General features: G+C 37.7%; 1 protein-coding gene across 15 annotated transcripts in view; it reads right to left on the reverse strand.

The window, feature by feature from the left end:
- RBFOX2 (RNA binding fox-1 homolog 2) overlaps window positions 1-24737 on the reverse strand; it is a 252255-nt gene that overhangs the window by 157552 nt on the left and 69966 nt on the right. For all 15 annotated transcript variants that reach the window (XM_084876818.1, XM_084876808.1, XM_084876793.1 and 12 more), the window contains exon 2: window positions 12053-12103. In XM_084876818.1, the coding sequence (XP_084732944.1) occupies window positions 12053-12103 (51 nt within the window). The remainder of the gene's footprint in view (window positions 1-12052; window positions 12104-24737) is intronic.

Genomic DNA, 24737 nt, shown 5'->3' on the forward strand with positions numbered 1-24737 from the left:
ACCGCTACACGAGATTACAGAAATAGAGAATTATCGTGTCAGAGAAGTGCTGGAGAGGGAAGCAAATAAGAAAATAATACTTGTTGCTAACTGAAGAAAAATCAAACCGGCAAGTAAAATGTAAAAAACAAACAAACCCATGCAAGTAAAAGTAAATAAGTAAAAGACATATACACAGTAGAAATATCATAAACTTTGAAATCTTGATGATTGCCAGATTGAGGGAAGAGTTGGGGGAATAGAAAAAAAAATGGGAAGAGATTAAGATGTACAAATTGCCAGTTATAAAAACAGTCACAGCATAGGAATTATAGTGAACGATATTATTGTAACTATGTGTGGTGTCAGATGGTTACTACACTTATTGGGGTGATGACTTCATAAATTATATAAATGCCTAATTATTACCTTGTACAACTGAAACTAATATAACATCATATTTCAACTGTAATTAAAAATCTTAACAATTATTAAAAAATAATAAACTTTGAAATCCAACACATTTAAAATTAAAACCCAGCTTCCCAATTAATAGCTACATAGCCTTGGGCAATGACTTAAATCTCCTTGAGCTTGGTTTCCTCACCTGCAAATGGGAAGAAATAAAATAATACCAGCTAAATGCTTTATACAGGACAGGTACAAAATCAGTGTTCAATTCGTGTTAGCTCTCTTTTCATGGGGATCCCCCACCACTTGTTACCCTGAAATTAACACATACCTGCTAGAAGTAATGCATGAGTTCCCTGTACCAATAACGAAATAATAGAATTAAGAAGCTAAAACATCTTCAGCAGAGATGATTCTGTGATCCACATGACACCACAAAGCTTGTTAGCATAGGCCGTGGTTGGCAAACTGCAGCTCGTGAGCCACATTCAACTCTTTGGCCCCTTGAGTGTGGCTCTTCCACAAAATACCACGGCCTGGGCGAGTCTATTTTGAAGAAGTGGCGTTAGAAGAAGTTTAAGTTTTAAAAAATTGGCTCTCAAAAGAAATTTCAATCACTGTACTGTTAGTATTTGGCTCTGTTGACTAATGAGTTTGCCGACCACTGGCATAGGCTAACAGAACTCTAAAGGAACAATGAAAGATCCTAATAGTGGGAGGTACACAGTCCCCCGATGAAAAATTCTACTAATCTAATAAAGATATTTATTGAGTGTTCCATGGCTCCATAAAATGACAGATTTACATTTAATATCCACTTGACCAAACTCATTAAACTTGTAAGAGATCCTCTCTTGGTTAAGATCAGATATCTAGCTTCTTAAGTATTAATTTTTCATATCACTCTGGAAAAGCAAAGGCAATAAAAATCTAGTAAAAGTCTGAACAAAATTTTTTTCTTTGTCCACAGGAAAAAAATCCCAACAGAGTAAGCTCTCTATTTCAAGAAGACTGAAGATAAGTTTACTTTTTAATTTGCCACTTTACCAAATTCTTACTGGGCATTTACTTTGTGCAAAGTATCTATATATATAAAAGGCTAAGCGACTGTCGCATCCGAAACAACCGAATGGTCGACCAAACAGGCTGTGTGGGGTGACCAGGCTAGCAAGGGGGTTAGTGAGGGACGATCAAATGACTGAGCATCAGGCTGAGTGGGGCAACCAGGCCCATTGGGGGGAGGGGGGCAATTTGGGCAGCCAGGCCGGCGGTAGGGGCAGTGAGGGGCAACAAGGATGGCAGGGGTGGGGAAGCACTATGGGGAAACCAGGCCAGTGGGGGGGGGAGGAGGAGATACTATTAGGGGTGACCAGGCTGGCAGGGGGGGACAGTTGGGGGCCACTATGCCGGCAGAGAGGGCAGTTAGGGGTGACCAGGCCAGCAAGGGGGGCAATTAGAGGCAATCAGGCGGGCAGGTTAGCAGTTAGGAGCCAGTGGTCCCAGATTGTGAGAAGGATGTCAGACTATCAGTTTAGGCCTAAACTGGCAATTGGACATCCCTCAAGGGGTCCCGGATTGGAGAGGGTGCAGGCTGGGCTGAGAGGACCCCCTACCCCTGCACGAATTTCATGCACCGGCCTCTATTAAAAGAATAAGAAGCATGACAGAGTCCTTGTTCTCAGAGAACTGTACGGGTCATCCAACCTGTTCTCCATAAGCTAACAGGCAGTGAGTGATAAAGTGTCATTACTGAGAAGAATGAATGTGCTTGGGAGTTCAGTGGACATTAAGAGTCAATTCCCAAATAAGTGCTTCAGGCAAGGCTTCATGGAGGAAGTCGCATTTAAGGTGGGATTCAAATTCTAGACTGTATTTAAACGTGAAAAATACCGTAAAAAATTAGAATTAAAAAAAAAAAGAAATTAGAATTAAAATCTATATCCAATTTCAAAGCTATACTGCCCTGTCCCATAGTGTGTCTAAAACACGAAATACCTTCTATGACACAGAAGGAAAAAGACTAGGGCCAGATCATAGAAGGTGCAGAATATCCATCAGACAGAGTTTTCAGCAGATAAAAGCTAAGCAGAGTAATGAGATCCCAGTCAGATTAGAGCTGTGCTTTTATTTAAATGCATGATTACATAGAACTTGCTGAAATTATTTTCTGGTGGCACCACATTTTCTAACAAAGACCTTACATCATCTATTGTATTCCTTTGCCTCTCTAACTCAAACCTAAATCCACTCAGTATAATGGTATACAGCTAATGCTACTAATAAAAATATTTAATCTATAACTGAAACACACAACTGTATTTTTTGTCAACTATGAGACCTTTTGCCTTATCTTTTTCTTACCTAGTTAGTTTTATTCTAAATCATCTGATGAATGACTTGGATTCATGTTGACTTAGATGGCTGTCTGTTGAAGAACAAAAGGTTGAGAAGACATATGAAGCTTCTGAAAAGTAGCTCACAAAAATGGTAGTCAGGGATGGTTGTGAGAAGACTATCTGCTGTTTGCTGGTATACTAACCACTACAACAAGAATAAAGCCCACTAACTACTTGGCTATCTTAAGCAATTCAAGACAAAGTTCCTAATTTCGAAAATTGCCAATAAAAGAAATCCTATAATTTTCCTTTGTAAATAGTCCCAGTGATTAACAAACTTTAGAAAGATAATTCGGATGGCCACAGTAAAACTTCTCATTATAATATAAATCAACTGCCTATATACAAAGTATTAGGTCAATCTACTACCGTGTTTCCCCAAAAATAAGACATCCTCTGAAAATAAGACCTAGCACATGGAAAGATAAGACCTAGCGCAACTTTGGGAGAAAAAATTAATATAAGACACTGTCTTATTTTCGGGGAAACAGGGTAGAAAGCCAAGCAGTGAAGTTATGATCCATCTATCAACAAAACATTTGTCTTACTTAAGCAATTGGATCAAGAATTGAATACAAACTGACAGCCTAAAATCACAGCAACCCTAAACTGAGCAAAACAAGGCAAAGCTGGGGGAAGAAGTCAAACTGTGGCATAAGATACAGAGTGTGACAAAGAAACCAGGTACAAAAGAGACTAGAAGAAAAGCCAGATATACTTCTACGCTTCTGGCTCAAGTCACTCCATCCACAGACCCATGGCAGTCCTGCTGGATAAGAGGTTAAATGATAAAATCTCCTTTCGTTTCCATAACGGAAGTGTGGCACGCTCAAGATCCACAAAGTCAAACCCATTAGAGCCAAAGAGCTCTTAAAGGAAAAACAAAAAAATGGGGCAGAGATGAGAAGAGGCTTTGTAGATTACATGGAAAGCTAAAGGCAGGTCGGTACAACATCACAGCATCAACCATTAAGTCACTCTTGACCTAGAAAATTTTTAGAAATGTAATCCTTACAACCACCTTACAAAAGTACTATTATCCTCACTTTCACAGATGAGAAAACTGTGAAACAGTCTCATGCTACAAACAACATGTTAAATGAGTTCAAATAATTAGAGGCAATTAGATAACACTTCATAAAGGAAATTAAGGTGTAACCAGAGATGCCTAGAATTCTGCTGGGAAGTGGAGAAAAATTTAAACAAAAGGCAATAGGAAGAAATAAATATCCAAGACAGATATTTGAAGGACTGTGAGGCATACAGAGCTGGAGAAATATACGAATAGGGTAACAATGAGCCAGGGAAGTTTCAAGAGACTTGAATGTCTGGCTCAGTTTGGACCTGATTCTGTTAAAGTCATAAAAGCATCAAAAATGACTCTTTTTCTGTTGACACTGCCAAGACCTGTAATGAGTTAAGTAAATAAACTGACACATATTTCATTTCCCTCACACAAAAAATTTTTCTTGAAAATATGGCAAAGCTATGTTCCTAAGCTAGAAATTCCCAATCTATAGATATAATTCATTTCAAATGGTAAATAACTAAGAATCAAAAAGAGAATAATGAAAAAGACAAATAGAGACTGTGAGAACTAAGCATTTCCTTTTAAAGCTTCCCAAAGGCCTCTTCCAGGGTACTGGACCTGCTCCCTCCTACCTTGCCTTTTCTTTAAAATTTGAGGCATGGTTACGTATTTTTGAAGGATATAGAAAGAAAGTTAAGAAGTTAATTTGAAATTATAAAAGGCCAGCAACTAATAGGAAGGAATTAGTATGTTTATTGTAGAAAGCAGGGAGCCTCCTTGGACATCGAAGAAGGACTGTGGACCTCAGAAGGAACATGTACTGAGGGAATGCAACTGCTGAACTGGACAACGGGCCTTTGAGGAGCTAAAGAAGGCTCTCGTCTCAGCACCTGCCCTAGCCTTGCCGGATGTCACGAAGCCCAGCTTCCACCTCTACATGAGTGAGGTAAGGGGCATTGCCAAAGGGATTTTCACTCAGACTCTAGGTCCCTGGAAGAAACCTGTTACCTATCTGTCTAAGAGACTAGACCCCATGGCAGCAGGATGGCCAGCGTACCTCCGGGCAGTGGCCACCACAGCATTGCTGGTGAAGGAGGCAGATAAGCAGACTCCGGGCCAGGAGCTAACCCAGATGGGCCAAGCTTTTCTCCTGGACCAGCCCTGTGTCCGGTTTCATAAGACTTTGGCCATCAACCCTAACAAAGAACCAGTATTTAGCCTGGCTGGTGTTGCTCAGTGGTTGAGCAATGATCCATGAACCAAGAGATCACCGGTTCGATTCCCGGTCAGGGCGTAAGCCCAGGTTTCAGGCTTGATCCCCAGAAGGAGGCAGCTAGTTGATGTTTCTCATCTATGTTTGTATCTCTCTATCCCACTCCCCTCCTCTCTCTCTAAAATCAATAAAAATATATATATTTTTTTAAAAGAACCTGCATTTTAAAACTCTTACAACTCAATACTAAGACAAACAAACCAAAGTGGGCAAAGACTTGCACAGATGTCTCAACAAAGACATATAAATAGCTAATAATCAGCACACAAAAAGGTACTCCAAATTGTTACTCATTAGGGAAATGCAAAATTAAAACCACACTGAGCCCTGGCCAGGTGCCTCAGTTGGCTGGAGTGTCATCCTGAACACCAAAAGGTTACAATTTATGGCACACATACCTAGGTTTTGGTTCAATCCCTGGTTGGGGAGCATATGGGAGGCAACTGATGCATGTTTCTCTCTCCCTCACTCTCTACTATCAATTAAAACATATCCTCAAGTGAAGATTTAAAAAGTTTTAAACACAATGAGATACCATTACACACTCACTATAATAAAAAAAAAAAAAAGGTCAATAAAACCAAGCCACTTTGGAAAATAGTTTGACAGATTCTTTAAAAGTTCAACATCAATTGAAACCCCAACAATTCTACTCCTAGAAATCTCTCCAAGAAAATTAAGACATATGTCCATGCAAGACTGTATGCAAATGTTCATAATAGCATTATTTATAACAGCTAAACTGGAAACAGTTCAAATATCTATCATCTGGTAAATAATAAAATGTCGTACATCCATATAATGGAATACTACTCAGCAATAATATAGTGATACTTAATAAAAGTAATAATATAGTGATACTACAACATAGACAAACCTCAAAAACACTATGTGAAAAGAAAGAAGTCAAACACAAGACTACATACATATCATATGATTCCATTTAAATGAAATGTCCAGAAAAGACAATATTATGGAGTCAGAAAGCAGATCAATGGTTGCCTAGGGTTGGAATGGGAGTGGAGATTGAGTACAAAAGAATTCAAGAGAGTTTGGGGGAGAGGGGATAGTGGAAATGTTCTAAAACTGAACTGTAGTGATGATGGCACAACTCTATAAATTTAATAAAATCACTGAATAAATATAATAAGTGAACTTTATGTATGGGATTCATATAGTGCCATTTCAAAAAGTAATTATTAAATATATATTTACTTCTATATTTTTATGTATATATTTACTAGCTCCAGGGGAAACAAAAAGTATATAAGGGAATGTAGTCGTAATATTTTATGATTCAACTATAAAAATATTTAATCATAATAATATAATTATTATGCAATCATAAATAAATAATGAGTCCAAATTTAACCAAAAAAATGGCTTTATTTGAAAGGAGACAGTGTTTGTAAAACTTAATTTCTGGTCTTTAATAACAGGAAACCAAAGGATAGGGTGGTGTCTAAAATTGATAAATCAAGAAATAGCAAAATAAGCATATTATTTAAATACACAGAAGCAAGCAGCAGAAGAAATAAAATGGCTTTTTCCCAGGAGGAAAAAGCTTATAAACGATCTGCAGAAGGCAATCTTAAGCCTGAGCTGATTACGTGGTCTGAGAAAAGTGCCTGGAACAGTAGATATAGTTACTAGACCTTTGTCCACTAGAGGGTGTAAGGCAACACCACAGAAGGACCTCAACCAATGATGTCAGATACTGGAGAGAAACCTCAAATATAACCTTGCATGAAGACTGAAAGTGGGGTTCTAGACAACCTAATACAGGGGTTGGCAAACTGCAGCTAGTGAACCACATGTGACTCTTTGGCCCCTTGAGTTTTTAGCAAAGGGCAGCTTAGGAGTACACTAATTAAGTAAATAACAATGTACCTACCTATATAGTTTAAGTTTAAAAAATTTGGCACTCAAAAGAAATTTCAATCTCTGTACTGTTGATATTTGGCTCTGTTGACTAATGAGTTTGCCGACCACTGACCTAGTAGAAAGAAAAGAAAATGGTTTCATACTTTCTGTAATTGAAAGGCAAATATTTTAGTTCATAAAAGCACTGAATAAATACAATGAATCTAGGGGACCAATAAGAAAATTATTATATCCTTTGAGACACAAAAAGAGGTATGAAACATTTTACTTCTGAACCAGTCATTTTAATCTACTCCACTTGGGAGAGGGGGGTGAAAAAGAATTTCTCACTCAACAAGTAAGTTCTAGCTGGAATCAATATTTAACACAGCAAATGATAAATTTATTGCCTAGAGTCTAGACAATCTAGGCTGCATTTGGGGAAGAGGGGTCCCTTCTAAAATTCATTCTTCACAGCAACCAGAATGTTGTTTTTAAAAATGTAAAATAGATCGTGTCACTTCCCTGCTGAAAAACCTTTAAAGGCTTAGCATTAAATTGAGGACAATATTCATTTATTCATTCAACAAACATGTATTGATCTTCCCCTACACACCAGGCTCTGCTCTAATCAAAGTCACAGCTTGCACAGAACTTCTATTTTAGTGGGAGAGACAGACAATAAAGTACCTGCACTAGACAACCTCAGATAATGATTAGAAATGTGAAGAAGGTAACACTGAGCTGTCAGTTATGTGGACAACTTTAGGTTGGTACAATCAGAGAAGGCTTTTCTCTGTGACCTGAATAAAAAGGTGGTAAGGATCTGGGTGAAGATTACTGCAGGTCTAACGGTGGAGGAGACAGTGGTTCCACAGGCCTGAAGCTAGGACCAAGCTTGATGAGTTCAAGAATGAAAAGAATTGCCAATGAGGCTGAAGCCAATTATAAGAGCTGTAGGAGTCAGAATTACAGAGATATGCAGTAAGTTACCCTAAGAATGCTCCGATACCAACCCACATGATGGGATACTATTCTGCCCCCCTCCCCAAAAGGAATGATACTGACTCATGCTAGTGTATGATGAACCTTGAAAACACTATGCCAAATGAAAGAAGCCAGTCACAAAAGACCAGATATTGTATGATTCCATTTATATGAAATATCCAGAATAGGCAAATCCACAGAGACAGAAAGGTTAGCAGTTACTGAGAACTAAGGTGAAGGGATAGGAAATAGGGAAAGGGGATGAGGTTTCTTCAAGGCTACATTTTTATTTTTTATTTTTATTTTTTTTTTTTACAAATAATACCTTCCATGACCATGATTTAACATTTTTTAAAAATATATTTCATTGATTTTTTTTACAGAGAGGAAGAGAGAGGGATAGAGAGTTAGAAACATCGATGAGAGAGAAACATCGATCAGCTGCCTCTTGCACACCCCTTACTGGGGATGTGCCCGCAACCAAGGTACATGCCCTTGACTGGAATCGAACCCGGGACCTTTCAGTCCGCAGGCCGAAGCTCTATCCACTGAGCCAAACAGGTCTCGGCCAGGGCTACATTTTTAAGGACAACAATTATTAGAATTTTGTTTATAAAACTATACACTGCAATTTATTAGTGGGTCAGGAAGGAAATAAATTTTAGTCAATCATCTGTAGGTCATATCAACAATGTTTACTGGAATTAAAATATCACAGTGCTTATAACCAAAAGGTGGCAAGGGGTTGGTCTTAGGATTCCCACTGTATGTTCCAGGAGCCCCTGAAAGCCATCACAAATAAACAATGTTAGCAAAAACAGTAAGCTTGCTATGCAGAACTAACGCTAATCAGATGGTTGCTCCTAAACCTCTCCTATATAAAAACTCTGGAGCTAATGCACACAAATTCTCTCTCATTTAAAACATATTACAAATCCACAAAATATTCCAGCCTTAGTCAACACTTGAGGGCTTACGTAAGCACATGCACATACACATAAATCACAAAGAAACTGCCAGCAAGAAATCTAAACCATTACCTTGTACCAACCTAAAACCCTGCAGAGCCTCCGATAGAACACTCAGCCTTCTGAGCTGGTTTTCACCTCAGTAAATCTGGAACAATGTTTGGCTCCTCCACTTCCATAAAGAGATCACATTAGCATGCACAGTAAAGTGCTTGGAGTGCTTCCTAAAAGCAATGGACTGCCAACTCATAAAGCTTGTTAATTCATTGGGAAAGAAGACCAAGGTGACCTTGCATAAAAAAGCAAAATCTCTACAAGGTGGTGGGTCTTTTCCCCCCTCCTTTCCTTCACAGGTTTTAATTCAAGTGTGCTGCCAGGGACTTCAAAATAGCATGAAAAGGGTCATTAAAACAGTGAGATGTTAGTCCACTTTGTGCTACAGAACTTGGCTGTAATAATCTTTAACCACAGGCCATACACTCCTAGATCTAAGGTTGAGCTTCAAAGGGCCTATGAAGCCCCCAAATGGTATACTGACTGAGAGGGCACACATGCACATGACTATATTTTCCCTTGGGTGAATCAATAATTCCCCATATAGAGGAAGGGGCCCTCAACAAACAGAAGACAAATTTTAGTTCTTATTCAGCTACTAACTTGCATTGTTACCTTGAATAAATCATTTTAATCTCTGTGTGCCTCAGTTTCCTTATTTTTCCAAAGGCAATATTTGTTTTATTTACTTTAAAAGGTGGTTGTGAGAATGAGAAAATTTTGATAAAAGTGCTCTGCACCAATCAAAAAACTGTAATTTTTATCTCTTTTAAAATCACCAGTAGATGCTGATAAGAAGCCTGCCTGGGGATGGCTCCTATCTACCTAGAAAGGAACAGTAAAAGAATTAAAGAATGCAAATAATGACACAATTAAAATTCACCTTTCTCCCACTTCCCAGCTCCTGGATTTGCTGAGCCAAACCACTCTGGGGAGATGTAAAGATCACAAGTTCAGTCTCTGCCCAGCTCAGGCTGCTCAGTGACCAGTGTTTCACACTGATAAATGCTTCCCAAGTCTCAGAGCACAGAGAGTTCATAAGGTTAGGCGCATTAATTAGCAGTACTCATTTGGATTCTGTATTCATCAAATAAAACAAGCAGCTATTCAATATTTGCTTATTCACACTACTCTAAGATCTCAAATTCAAAGATTTGGCTAGAGAACAGGAAAATAAACTAAAATAAACCTGTCCCCATCAGAATGTGCCTCAAAGTGAATGAGAAGCTTTACACATGGCAAAGGGTCTGCACAGGCCTAGAGCAGAAGTAGTGTAAGTACTGAACGCACAGGTTAGAGGTGGGCTCCTGCTGCAAAAGAAGAGAAAATAAGTAGCTCCAAGCAAAGCCTCTACTTTTTGTGCTTTAACAAATTCCTCTTCATTCCTTTTGCTTGACTCCTTATTGATCTGTAATGCCCACAGGAAGATCAGAGCATTATACAGTACCCTTTCAGATTCTTTTAAACTCAGTAAGTCTATTCCCATACTTTACACTTCAATTAGTTTTATCTTCGTATATTTAAAATCAGCCTGCATGCAAAACAATAAACACTTTGTAAATAATTAAATACATACATCAGTATGCAAGATTAGATTAAGAGACTTCCTGTGACCCCTTCTACTTTAAGAGTCATAGGTGAAAAGCACAGAAATAGAAAATATCACTCCTTTAAAGCAGCCCACAGACCTTGATTTGCTTACCAGAATCCCCTATAGGAATTGCTATATATCTGAATAACAAAGCCCAATCTTAGACCTACTCAATCAGATTCCTGAGGGCTAGATTTTCAGGCAACAATATTTTTCTGATATATGAACATGATATAGAACTACTATCAAAGGGCATATATTTTAAAGCTTACAGAATCTCTAGAGCAAACCCAAACTCTATACTCTTTGGATATGAAGTAAATGACCCCATCTTTCACTGAAAACTTCCAGAGACCATCTTAAATTCCAACGGCAATGATCCCATAGAGATAAACAGAGGTGAGCAGCACTTTATCTCCCTTGTTCTCCAATTCTCCCTAGGGCCCTGGTGATGACAACCCAGCACCAAAAGGGTGAGAACTGGGCAGATACTCTCAAATCTGGAAACCCCTCCCCCCAGAGGTGACTACTGATTATGGGGCCATCCTAGTTTTTAAAATCAGCTGCAGGGGCTTTGATGAGGTTCAAGTAATTCCTAGAAAGGGGAACTGTGTCAACTTCAGGTTAGCATTCTGATGACACATATCCCTTGGACAAGTCTAATAATGGTGGCACATACAAGAATCAACCAATAAATGCATAAGTAAATAGGACAAATCAATCTCTCTCTCTTTCTCTCTCTCTCTATCTATATATATATATCTCTCTCTCAATAAATAAATAATTAAATAAATAAATAAATAAGATTTTTTTAAAAGAATGTCAAGGAGGTAAATTTCAAAGACTAGGTGTCTTAAGCCATATGATCTGTCTGAAGCAGCCTTACCCATTCTTCTGCCCTAACTCTGCTCCAGCCTCATCTGCTCAAAGCTTCAAATAGCAAAGGACAGAGAAGGCATTTTATACACTCACCTAAACCAGACAGAGGATGTCCCGTAGGCTGCAGTTCTGCGCTAGCCCACAATAGGGCCTGGGCTCTTTCCAGCGGTCCTCCCTATCTAACAAAGAAAGACAGCAGAAACTTCCCTTCCACAAGCAAGCCTTCCCTGATTAAAACCATATGGCTGAATTCCCCCGGGAGGAGAATGGAATTTTCTTGTTGCAGATTATTGTAGGACTAAAAAAATTTGTGCAAGCAGCAGCTAAGTGACAGAGGATAAAGAGACAAATCCAGCATTTAGAATTATGAGGCACCAAGAAAACCTGGTTTAAAATTATTATATAGCCTGGAGAAGAAAAATAAAAGCAATTATGATTGCACTTGAGTGATTTTTCCCCCTATAATATCCACAATTTCAATAAGGTGATTACAATACTTTTAACCATATCACTCTCCAAAATAAATAATTTCAGGACATGCTAGCTATCATAGCATCCTTAGTTACACACACACAGACACACACACACACATCATCTGAGTTATAAATAGCAGATACCAACCTGGCTGTCCCGTGCTGGGAATCCATGATAACCTGGGGTCAGAGGCTCGTTCTACAAGAAGGAAAAGAAAGGAAAACTATAAGAAAAAGAAAATGTTAAGAATAATCCAAATTGATGAAATATAAATCCCTGCACCAGACCCTAAGATGCTCTGTTGCTATATTCCACTCTAGCTAACTACAAACATTTCCCAGTTCAGACTCCACAAAATCAAACACATAAGAAAACCATTATTTGCTTACAAATCCTCCTTGTTCAGATAAATCTATTTCCTTCCCAGTATACCAGTATATCAACCACGTAGCTACTGGGATTTGGGGCCAAACCATTCCTACCCTCACACTGTGGGACTTTAGCATCCCTGGCCCCTAACCACTAAAGCCAGTAGCAGTACTGAAACCAGGACAACCCAAAATGTCCACACATTTCCAAAAGTCTCTGGTTGGAAAGGCGACAGTACTACCTCTACTGAGAACTACCTCTAGCCCCGAAAAGTTTTAGCCCTTCCTTCTACTAATCTGTTCTTTTAAACCTGGATGAAATTCCAACTCTGTTCCAGACTTCCTCTAACACCCTATATTATGTTGTAGACTCCAGTAACTCCTAACATGTATACTTGTTAAAATTTGTTTAAGTTACTTATACAATTTAATTTTCATATTACTTATGACTCAATAAATCTTATTTTGGTGTATCATATTCAGTGTCTCATATTCACATTAATCATTAAATCTAGATCTTTGAGGGCAAGAGTGATAGTTAATACAAACCATACAAACCCTAACTTAGTATAGGGTCATACAATATGAGCACTTATTTATGGCTTACTGGACCTATTCAATCATTAGGTCAACATATATTGAATACCTATATTTTCAAAACACTGTTTAATGGCTCAAAGTAAGAAAGATGAAAAAGAAAAAAAAAACACAAAAAAAACAAGTCCCTTTCCTTCAAGGGAACTTTTAAATGGGAGGTACACACAAAGGTGTAAATAAGAGCTTATGGTGCTCTTGTAATTTTTTCTTCCAAGTGCTCAACACAGCTACCTGAAAGACCCTCATACTCTTCCATCCATTTGTACTTGCATCCCTACTAGCAGAATAAGAAGAATTTTCATTAATAGGGCTTTCATAAAAAGAGTGTAAACTTTCAACCTAATGGTACATCTGCTTTGTTCATATCCATAGCGATTATAATCAAAGTCCACACTCCTTTCAAAAACTTGAAAGCCAGGATTCAACTTAAGCTCACCTGCAGACCCCATGTCTTGTTCATCATGGTTTTCCTACGATTTAGCAGTGTATAACACATGATGAACACCCAAAATAATGTGTAAATAAATAAATGAAGTTCAATAACCAGAAATTATTTAGGCATTTAGTCGCTGATTCAATCATAGATAATCTGGCGCTCTTTTTTTATTCCTAAATCTTTATCTGGACATTAAGTTAAGTCTCTCTACAGAAAACACACAAAAAGGTAACTGCCTTAAAAAAGCACAGGTGCCAAAACAATCTTGAGAAAGAAGTGCAAAGTTCGAAGGACTCATACTTTCTGATTTCAAAGTTTACTACAAAGTTCAGTAATCAATGTAGTGTAATACTGGCATAAGGACAGACATATAGACCAATGAAACATTACTGGAAGTCTCAAAGTAAATCTTTAGTTAAAATAAATTGAGTTTTGATAGGTTGCCAAGAAAAAAAAAAATCAATGGAGAACAAAGTATCCTTTCAACAAATGACGATGGAACAACTGAATATTCCCATGTAAAAGAATGAAGTTGGTACTCTATCTCAGAACATATACAAAATTAATTCAAAATACATCATAGACTTAACACCACAGAACTCTTAAACACAGGAGTAAATCTTCATGGCCTTTGATTAGGTAATAGTTTCTTCAATATGACACCAAAACCAGAAATAAAGAAAAAAATAGGTAAATTGGACTTAACCAAAATTTTGCATATTAGCCTTTTCTTGTATAGGATAATATTCAATTATAGATATACTAGAGGTCCAGTGCACGAAATTCATGCACGAAACTCAGCCCAGCCTGCACCCTCTCCAATCTGGGATCCCTCTCACAATCCATGACTGCTGGCTCCCAACCACTCACCTGCCTGTCTGCCTGCCTGCCTGATTGCCCCTAACCCCTTGACTTCCAGCCTGTTTACCCCTAACCACTCCCCTGCCAGCCTGATCGATGCCTAACTGCTCCCCTGCTAGCCCGATTGCCCTTAACTGCCTTCCCTTGCAGGCCTGTCCCTTCCAACTGCCCTCTGCCGGCCCAGCCACCCCTAATTGCCCTCCCCTACAGGCCTGATTACCCCCAACTTCCCTACCTTACAGGCCTGGTTCCTCCCAACTGTCCTCCCCTGCTGGCCATCTTGTGGCGGCCATCTTGTGTGTTGGAGTGATGGTCAGTTTGTATATTACCTCTTTATTATATAGGATATCACAATGTCCACTATCAACTCATGAACATTTGGATTGTTTCTACTTTTTTGGCTATTATAAAATAATGCTGCTGTGAACATTTGTGAACAAGGTTTTGGGTGGACATACAGTTTCATTTTCTTGCTTATACCTAGGTGTAAAATTGCTGGGTCATATGGTAAATCTGTTTTAACATTTTCAGGGACTATCAAACTGTTTCCAAAGCGTCTGTACCATTTTACATTGCTATCAGCAATGTATGAGATTCCAATTTCTCCATACCCTTCCCAATACCTATAATTGACCAACTTTTTTATTATAGCCATTCAAGTGGGTGTGAAATGTTATCTCACTGTGTGTGTGATTTGCATTTCCCTAATGACTAATGCTGTTGAGCTTCTTTTCATGTCTTTATTCACCATTTGTATATCTTCTTTGGAGAACTTCCTGTTCAAACCCTTTGCTCATTTTAAAATTTGGGTTGTCTTTTTGTTGTTGAGTTGTAAGAGTTCTTTATACTATATTCTGAATACAAGTCCCTTATCAGATATATGATTTACAAATATTTTCTCTCATTCTGGGGTTTCCTTTTCACTTATTGGTGTCTTCCTCCACCCCCAGCTGTATTGGGTTATTACTGATGTATAACATTATGTAAGTTTAAGGTATACGATGTGTACATTTGATTCACTTATATATTGTAAAGTGATTACCACCTCAGCCTTAGTTAATACCTGCATTATGCCATATAATAATAAAAAAAAATTTTGTGTGTGAGAACATCTAATACAGGGGTCTTCAAACTACGGCCCGCAGGCCACATGCAGCCGCCAGGGGAGTCTGATCTGGCCCGCCAGGTTTTTTGGGCAGTGAGCGCAGCCAAGGTGTTACAGTAGGGATTAGTAGTTCATATAGTCCGGCCCTCCAGCTCTCTGAGGGACCGTGATCTGGCCCCCACTTTAAAAAGTTTGAGGACCCCTGATCTAAGATCTCCTTTCTTGGCAATGTTCAAGTATATAATATAGTACACTGGGCCTCTAGTTCAGCAATAAACAGGAATGCAGTACTGATACAACATGGATGAATCTTGAAAACATCACTGTTAAGTGAAAAAAAGAGAGAGAAAGAAAAATGGCTATGAATTGTACAATTCCATTTATATGAAATATCCAGAATGGGCAAATCCATGGAGAAAGAAAATAAATTAGTTATTCCAGAAGCTAAAGGGGAGGAATGGGGAGTGATTGCTGATGGGTACTAAGTTTATTTTTTGTAAGGAAATTATTCTGGAATTAGAGAGTGGTAATGGATACACAATACTATAATTATAAGTATATTGGGACCACTGTTTTAGAAAGCAGTATACAATAATTATTAAAATATTAGTGCAAGTATTTTCCTATAATTTCACATCTTTGATTTCTATCTAAAGAATCACTTGCACATGTGCTCAAAAAAGCATGTGCAAAAATTTTCAATAGTTTGTAACAATGAAGAACTAGAAAGAACCTCAAGTCTTCATTAAAAGTAGGAAAATAGTATCAACTATTATTTCAACATCCTCTGTACAAGTTTTTAAAAAGGTAAAATCTCTATAAATAGATAAGTCATATTAAATTATAGCAAATCATTTATTTTTTAATTATAATACATTAAATTTCTACATACATATAAAAAAATAATTAAGCCCTAACTGGTTTGGCTCAGTGGATAGAGCGTCGGCCTGTGGACTCAAGGGTTCCAGATTCAATCCTGGTCAAGGGCATGTATCTTGGAACGGGCACATCCCCAAGTAAGGAGTCTGAGGGAGGCAGCTGATTGATGTTTCTCTGTCATCGATGTTTTTAACTCTCTATCCCTCCCTTCCTCTGTAAAAAAATCAATAAATTTATTTTTTTTAAGTAAATAAATGCACAAAGACATAGAAGGATATATAAAAAACTTGTAACTTCTAATAGTGGTTACCTCTAGGGAGAAGAATAAGATCTGTGGAAGGTGGAGAGGGCAATACTTTATCTGGATTGTTTGAATTTTACAAAATGTAAAATTCACTGGCTGCTTAGAAGCTCCCATATGCATCTGTGTTAGAAAAATCAATTTTACAAAACGTAAGATTCATGTATTTCTGTGTACAAAAAATATATAACTACTAGTGTTTCATGTTTTAAAAAACTTACAAAAACACCTTCACATCATCTTATTTAATCCTCACAATACAGAAAATATATTTGATAACACTCATTTTTTAGATGACAAAACTAAATTTCAGGAAGATTAAGTGACCTGCTCAAGGACAAATAATAGTGGTTGAGCTGTCATCAAACCTCGGTCTTAAGTCCACACCCAGTACTTCTGCTGCTTCAAGACAAGTAGTGAAAAAACATTCCCCTGGTCCAGGTAGGGATGATTATGATTGTCTAAAGATCTGATTTTTTAATCGGTGTAAAAATAATAACTGACATGTAAAGCCAAGATGGAATCACAAGAAAAGCTAACCAAGCAGATGGGATACAAATCAGGTATGTTAAACTCTAAAGAGGAAAGAAAGCCTTTAGCAGCTATGTGCCTATACGTAAGACCTATTGGCCTAGTGAGACTGAGTTAGAAACTGACTCTGCCTAAGCAAAGCACAGAGAACGCACAAAAATAAAGTGGCCCTGGCCAGGAGGCTCAGTCCCGTACACCAAAAGACTACAGGTTTGATTCTGGGTCAGGGCACATAAGGGAGGCAAACCAATTGAAGTTCTTCTCTCAAATGGATGTTTTTCCCTCTCCCTCTCTCTTTTTCTCTCTCTAAAATCTATAAAAATAACATGTCCTTAGGTGAGGATTTAAAATAATAATAAATAAATGAAATTGATACCAACCACAAGAATCCTTGCCGACTACAGAGGACAGCAAATAAACCAGTTTAGGAGTTTTCAATTAGTGAACATGTGCAAGAGTAACAGAAGAATCTTTAAGTAACTGTCCAGCGGCAATGGATTGCGTGTGTATCGTGGAAACAGAGAAGTGAAGGAAAATATCATCACACACTGAATTCTTCACTGGCTGCTTAGAAGCTCCCATATGCATCTATGTTTAAAAAAAATCAACTTAAGAATAATAGGGAGGAGGTAAGATGGCGGAAGAATAGATGGGCGGATTCTGAGCCCTCTCCCGAAGCAGAAAGAGAGAGCAACTGAGGGTCTTGTGCTGTGAGTGTTTATTGGCAAGCTGGGAAACAGCGAACACCAGAAGAAACTGCTGGGGGGCTGCTGACAGAGGTGCCCCTCACAGGGAAGCACCCACGCGGGCTGTGTCCCTGCCCGGAGCTACCTACCGGCTTGGACGGGGAAACCTCGCCATCTTGAGAGGAAGATAGGATCGTGTCAGAGGCCTGAATATCCACAGCCGCAGCGACCACCAAGCATCTGTGACCCCCAGAACGCAGATCCCAAGCGGCGCGAACACTTGCCCTCACAGGATTGCCCCACTGCTCAGCGAAAAGGTCAGATTTCGCGGGGAGAGGGTGGAGAGCACTCGCGGCGAAAACAAAAAGCCTGTGCGCACAGAGCGCGCTCCCGGAAGCTGGAGGACAGGGGTGGTGATTACAAGTAGAAGCCCCCGCTGTTGGGCGGTTGTCACCCTTGAAAGTGGACGGGGCTCCTAACAGGGGAGATATCTAAAGAGCAACACATTTGGATCCGGCTCGGAGGGATATCGGAGAGTTGCGGGAGATTGCAGTTGCTCGGACCTGCCCCCTCCCCCCCTCCATAGTTCCAGCTTCAGAGAGGACGGGGAAAAAAAAAAAAAAGCTGGAGAGGCTTTAGAGTCTGGGAAGTCAACCTAGAAACACTGCCCCCAGAGGCTAATTCACAAATTGACTCTAGTGTAATAAAAACAAAGCAAAACCTGCCTAAAAATCAGGACTGGATCATAACAATAGAGGAAGCGAATGACCTTCATTACTGCTAATTTTAATTAAATTTTTAAAATTTTATTATTATTTTTTTTTAATTTTTAAATTTTTGTTTTTTACTTTTGTTTTCATTATTTGCAACGTTTACTCAAGAAACTATTTTTTTTCTTTTTCCTCACTTGATTTTATCTTGATAATTATTACATTGTATATGTAATCAACATTATTACTACTACTAATTTACCTTTTTCATCTTATTTTCTTTTGTTTATTTTTATTATTTTTATTCCATTTGATTATATATATATATATATATATATATATATATATATATATTGTTTTTTTATTTTTTTTTTAATTTCAGGATTACTGTTCTACAGTCTTTATCTATCCTTCTTTCTCCAACGCTTTATTCTATCTCAACCCTACCTTTATGCCCTCACCCTCTTTCCAATCTTTTCCTTTGATACCCTGTTTATCTTAACCCTTTCCTGCTCTAGATTTCCCCCATTCCATCTGTCTACCCCCTCCTAAAATTTCACCCTACTTGTATATATCTAATTTCCAACTACCTGCTCCAAACCCATTCACACCTCCCTCGCAGTTGTCCTAAAAACAAAAAAAAAAAACAAACAAAAAAAAACAGTCTTACTCTCTAACTCTGAAGTTGTATGTTGAATGTTAACTTTACTGAAGTTGTATGCTTTTCTTTTATAAGATTGATTTGCCTATGCTTTTTGTTTGATTGCATGTTTTTGTTAGCTGGGTTCTAGTCACCCTTATTGGTGGTTATTAATATCGCAAACACATTTCGATTCAGTGCCTTGTGTGTTGTACCTGGTTGTGTTGTATTTTGTGCCTTTAAATCAAAGCAGGAGAGAGAGAACTACACAACCAGACATCATAGATCATGGGGAGACCAAAAAACAGCCCGCATATGAAAGAAAAGCAGGCTTCACCAGAAAAGGAAGTAAACGATATAGAGGCAAGCAACCTACCAGAGCAAGAATTCAGAGTAACGATCTTAAGATGGCTAAAAAGAATGGAAGACAAATTTGACAATTTGAGTAAGACCCAAGAGGAAATGAAAAAAACCCAAGAGGAAATGAAGATGACTCAAGATGAAATGAAAAATGACATCGCTACTATGAAGAACTCAATAGATAGCATCAAGAGTAGACTAGAAGAAGCAGAGGATCGCATCAGTGAGCTAGAAGACAAGATGGAAAAAAATACCCAATTAGAGCAGCTTCTAGAAAAAAAAATTAAAAAGCAGGAGGAGAGCCTACGGGAGCTTTGGGACAATGCAAAACAAAACAATATTCGAATAATAGGGGTTCCAGAAGGAAAGAAAACCGAGGTAGACATGGAAAATGTATTTCAAGAAATAATGACAGAAAATTTTCCTGAGATAGAGAAGAAAAAACCCACACAAATCCAAGATGCTCGCAGAGTCCCAAGCAAAATGGATCCCAGAAGACCGACGCCAAGACATATTATAATTAAATTGGCAAACACCAATGACAAAGTTAGAATCTTAAAAGCAGCCAGAGAGAGACAGAAAGTTACATATAAAGGAACCCCCATCAGACTAACAACTGATTTCTCAACAGAAACTTATCAGGCCAGAAGGGAATGGGATGAAATATACAAAGTCATGCAAAGAAAGGGTCTGAATCCAAGAATACTGTACCCAGCAAGACTATCAATCAAAATTGAAGGTGAAATCAGGAGCTTCACAGACAAAAAAAGACTAAAGGAATTTATCTCCACCAAACCAGCAATGCAAGAAATGCTCAAAGGTCTACTGTAAAAATAAATAAATAGGAAGCGAAGAAGGAACACAGGGGTATAGAATAAAAATGGCATCAAATGAGTACCTATCATTAATAACATTAAATGTAAATGGTTTAAATGCTCCAATCAAAAGACATAGGGTAACAGATTGGATAAGAAAACAAGACCCATACATCTGCTGTCTACAAGAAACCCACCTCAGAAAAAGAGATGCACACAGACTGAGGGTGAAGGGATGGAAAAAGGTTTTCCAGGCAAATGGAAATGAAAAGAAAGCTGGGGTAGCAATACTTATATCTGACAAATTAGATCTCAGAGTGAAGGACATAACAAGAGACAATGAAGGCCACTTCATAATACTAAAGGGAACAATCAAACAAGAAGAAATAACCCTGGTAAATATATATGCACCCAATACGGGAGCACCCAAATACATAAAAAAACTGCTGGAGGACATTAAGGGAGAGATTAACAGCAATACAATCATAGTAGGAGATTTTAATACCCCACTGTCACCCTTCGACAAATCATCCAAACAAAAAATCAGCAAAGAAATATCAATCCTAAATGACTCACTAGACCAGATGGAATTAATTGACATCTTCAGAACATTCCACCCCAAAGCCACAGAATATACATTCTTCTCAAATGCACATGGGACATTCTCAAAGATAGACCACATTTTGGGACATAGGCAAAGTCTCTTCAAATTCAAGAAGATAGAAATCATATCAAGCATCTTCTCAGACCATAATGGCATAAAACTGGAAATTAACTACAATAAAAATAATCCAAAGAAATCAAACACATGGAGACTAAACAGCATGCTATTAAACAAGGACTGGGTTACCAGAGAAATCAAGGAAGAAATTAAAAACATCCTGGAAACAAATGACAATGAAAACACAACAATCCAAAATCTATGGGACACAGCAAAAGCAGTTTTGAGAGGGAAGTTCATATCCTTACAAGCCTATTGCAAAAAACTAGAAAAAAGTGTAACAAATGATCTAACTCTACAACTCAAAGAGTTAGAAAAAGAGCAACAAGAAAAGCCCAGTGTAAGTAGAAGGAAGGAAATAACAAAAATCAGAGCACAGATAAACGACATAGAGACCAAAGAAACAATACATAAGATCAACAAAACCAAGAGCTGGTTCTTTGAAAGGATAAACAAGATAGATGGACCTCTAGCCAGACTAACCAAGAAACAAAGAGAGAGGACCCAAATAAACAAAATCAGAAATGAAAGAGGTGAAATAACAACAGACCCCACCGAAATACAACGGATTGTTACAAAATACTATGAACAACTCTACTCCAACAAACTGAACAACCTGGAGGAAATGGACATATTCCTAGAAAAATATAATCTTCCAAAACTCAATCAGGAAGAATCTAAAAATCTCAATAAACCAGTGACTTGGGAAGAAATTGAAACAGTCATCAAAAAGCTTCCAGCAAACAAAAGCCCAGGGCCAGATGGCTTCACAGGAGAGTTTTACCAAACATTCAAGGAAGAACTAAAAACTATCCTCCTCAGACTATTCCAAAAAATCCAAGAGGAAGGAACACTTCCAAATTCCTTCTATGAAGCCAGCATCACCCTAATACCAAAACCAGATAAAGACAACTCAATGAAAGAGAATTACAGACCAATATCCCTCATGAACATAGATGCCAAAATCCTCAACAAAATTCTAGCAAATCGACTCCAGAAGAGCATCACAAAGATCATACACCACGACCAAGTAGGATTTATTCCAGGAATGCAAGGATGGTACAATATCCGCAAATCAATAAACGTGATACATCACATAAACAAATTGAAAGATAAAAATCATATAGTCATATCAATTGATGCAGAAAAAGCATTCGATAAAATCCAACACCCTTTTCTGATAAAAACTCTTAACAAGGTGGGAGTACAAGGATCATACCTCAACATAATAAAAGCTATATATGATAAACCCACAGCCAACATTATACTCAATGGGCAAAAACTAAAACCATTCCCTCTAAGAACAGGAACAAGACAGGGATGCCCACTCTCGCCACTCCTGTTTGACATAGTACTGGAAGTACTAGCCATTGCAATTAGACAAGAGGAGGAAATAAAAGGCATCCAAATTGGAAAAGAAGAAGTAAAGTTATCCTTATTTGCCGATGACATGATATTGTACATAAAAAACCCAAAAGACTCCATTAAAAAACTAATTGACTTAATAAATGAATTTGGTAATGTAGCAGGATACAAAATTAATGCCAAGAAATCCATGGCTTTTCTATACACCAACAGAGAAACTGCAGAAACAGAGACTAAAAAAGCAATTCCATTTACCATCGCACCAAAAAAATTAAGATACCTAGGAATAACTTTAACTAAGGAAGTAAAGGACCTATATGGGGAAAACTACACGACACTGAAAAAAGAGATAGAGGAAGATGTAAGGAGATGGAAGAACATACCATGTTCATGGATTGGTAGGATCAACATCATCAAAATGTCCATACTTCCTAAAGCAATCTATAGGTTCAATGCACTCCCCATTAAAATACCAACGACATATTTCACCGACCTAGAAAGAACTCTCCAAAAGTTCATTTGGAACAATAAAAGACCCCGAATAGCCACAGCAATCCTGAGAAAGAAGAGTAAAGTAGGAGGGATCTCAATACCAGACTTCAAACTATATTACAAAGCCACTGTTCTCAAAACAGCCTGGTACTGGCACAAGAACAGATATATAGATCAATGGAATCGAATTGAGAACCCAGATATCAACCCAAATCACTATGCTCAACTAATATTTGACAAAGGAGGCACGAATATACAATGGAGTCAAGACAGTTTCTTCAATAAATGGTGTTGGGAAAATTGGACAGACACATGCAAAAGAATGAAACTAGATCACCAACTTACACCATTCACAAAAATAAACTCAAAATGGATACAGGACTTAAACATCAGACGGGAAACCATAAAAATACTAGAAGCATCCACAGGCAGCAAAATCTCAGACGTATGCCAAAAGAACTTCTTCACTGATACTACCCCTAGGGCAATGGAAGCTAAAGAGAAAATAAACAAATGGGACTACATCAAAATAAAAAGCTTTTTTACAGCAAAAGAAACCATCAACAAAACAACAAGAAAGCCCACAGTGTGGGAGAACATATTTGCAAATGATACCACTGATAAAGGTTTAATCTCCAACATCTACAAACAGCTTATACAACTAAATAAAAGGAAGATAAATAATCCAATTAAAAAATGGGCAATGGACCTAAATAGAACATTTTCAAAAGAAGACAGAAGGAAGGCCAAAAGGCACATGAAAACATGCTCAAAGTCACTAATTGTCCGAGAGATGCAAATCAAAACAACAATGCGGTACCATCTCACACCTGACAGAATGGCCAACATCAACAAATCAACAAACGACAAGTGTTGGCGAGGTTGCGGAGAAAAAGGAACCCTCGTGCACTGCTGGTGGGAATGTAGACTGGTGCAACCACTGTGGAGAACAGTGTGGAGTTTCCTCAAAAAACTGAAAATGGAACTCCCATTTGACCCAGTAATCCCACTTCTAGGAATATATCCCAAGAAACTAGAAACACCAATCAGAAAGGATATATGCACCCCTATGTTCATAGCAGCACAATCTACAATAGCCAGAATTTGGAAACAGCCTAAGTGTCCGTCAGCAGATGATTGGATCCAAAAACTTTGGTACATCTACACAATGGAATACTATGCGGCCATAAAAAATAAGGAATTCTCATCATTTGCAGCAAACTGGATGGAACTGGAGAACATCATGCTGAGTGAAATAAGCCAATCAATGAAAGAGAAACACCACATGACCTCACTCATTTGTGGATAACAAAGAGCATTATAAACTGATGAACCAAAAGATAGATATAGAGACAGTAAATCAACAAGTAGACTGTCAAACTACAGCGGGGAGGGGAGGAAGATCTGGGGGAGATAATAGATCAACCGAAGGACTTTTATACATGCATATAAGTATAACCAATGAACACAAAACTCTGGGGAGGGAGGGGATGTGTGGGAGGGAGGGTGGGGGGCAAAAAAAAAAAAAAATCAATAAAATATATTAAAAAAAAAAATAAAAAAAAAAATAAATAAAAAAAAAATAAAAAAAAAATAAAAAAATAAAAAAAAATAAAATAAAATCAATAATAGTTCACAATAGCATTAGTAAAGAAATATATAAGGCTATATTTACAAGCCTATGTTGTTTAGTAAACTTTTCTGAATATTATTAATGAAATATTCACATTAAAAATAATTTTTTGTCAGTATTGGTTAAAAAAAAAAAAAAAAAAAAAAAAAAAAAAAAAATCAACTTAAGCAGAAGAATCCTTCATTGAACAATTGCTTTATTACAAGTACTGTGCTGGTATAGTTGCCCTTGAGGAGCTCAGGGTCATAATTACAAGATAATGTGACTGGTTCTATAACTAAAGTCTATAAAAATAAAAAAAACTATAGACTTCTGAAAATATCAGAAGATCT

Source organism: Pipistrellus hanaki (genome assembly GCF_964339955.1).
Source record: "Pipistrellus hanaki genome assembly, chromosome: 3".
NCBI classification, from domain to species: Eukaryota; Metazoa; Chordata; class Mammalia; order Chiroptera; family Vespertilionidae; genus Pipistrellus; species Pipistrellus hanaki.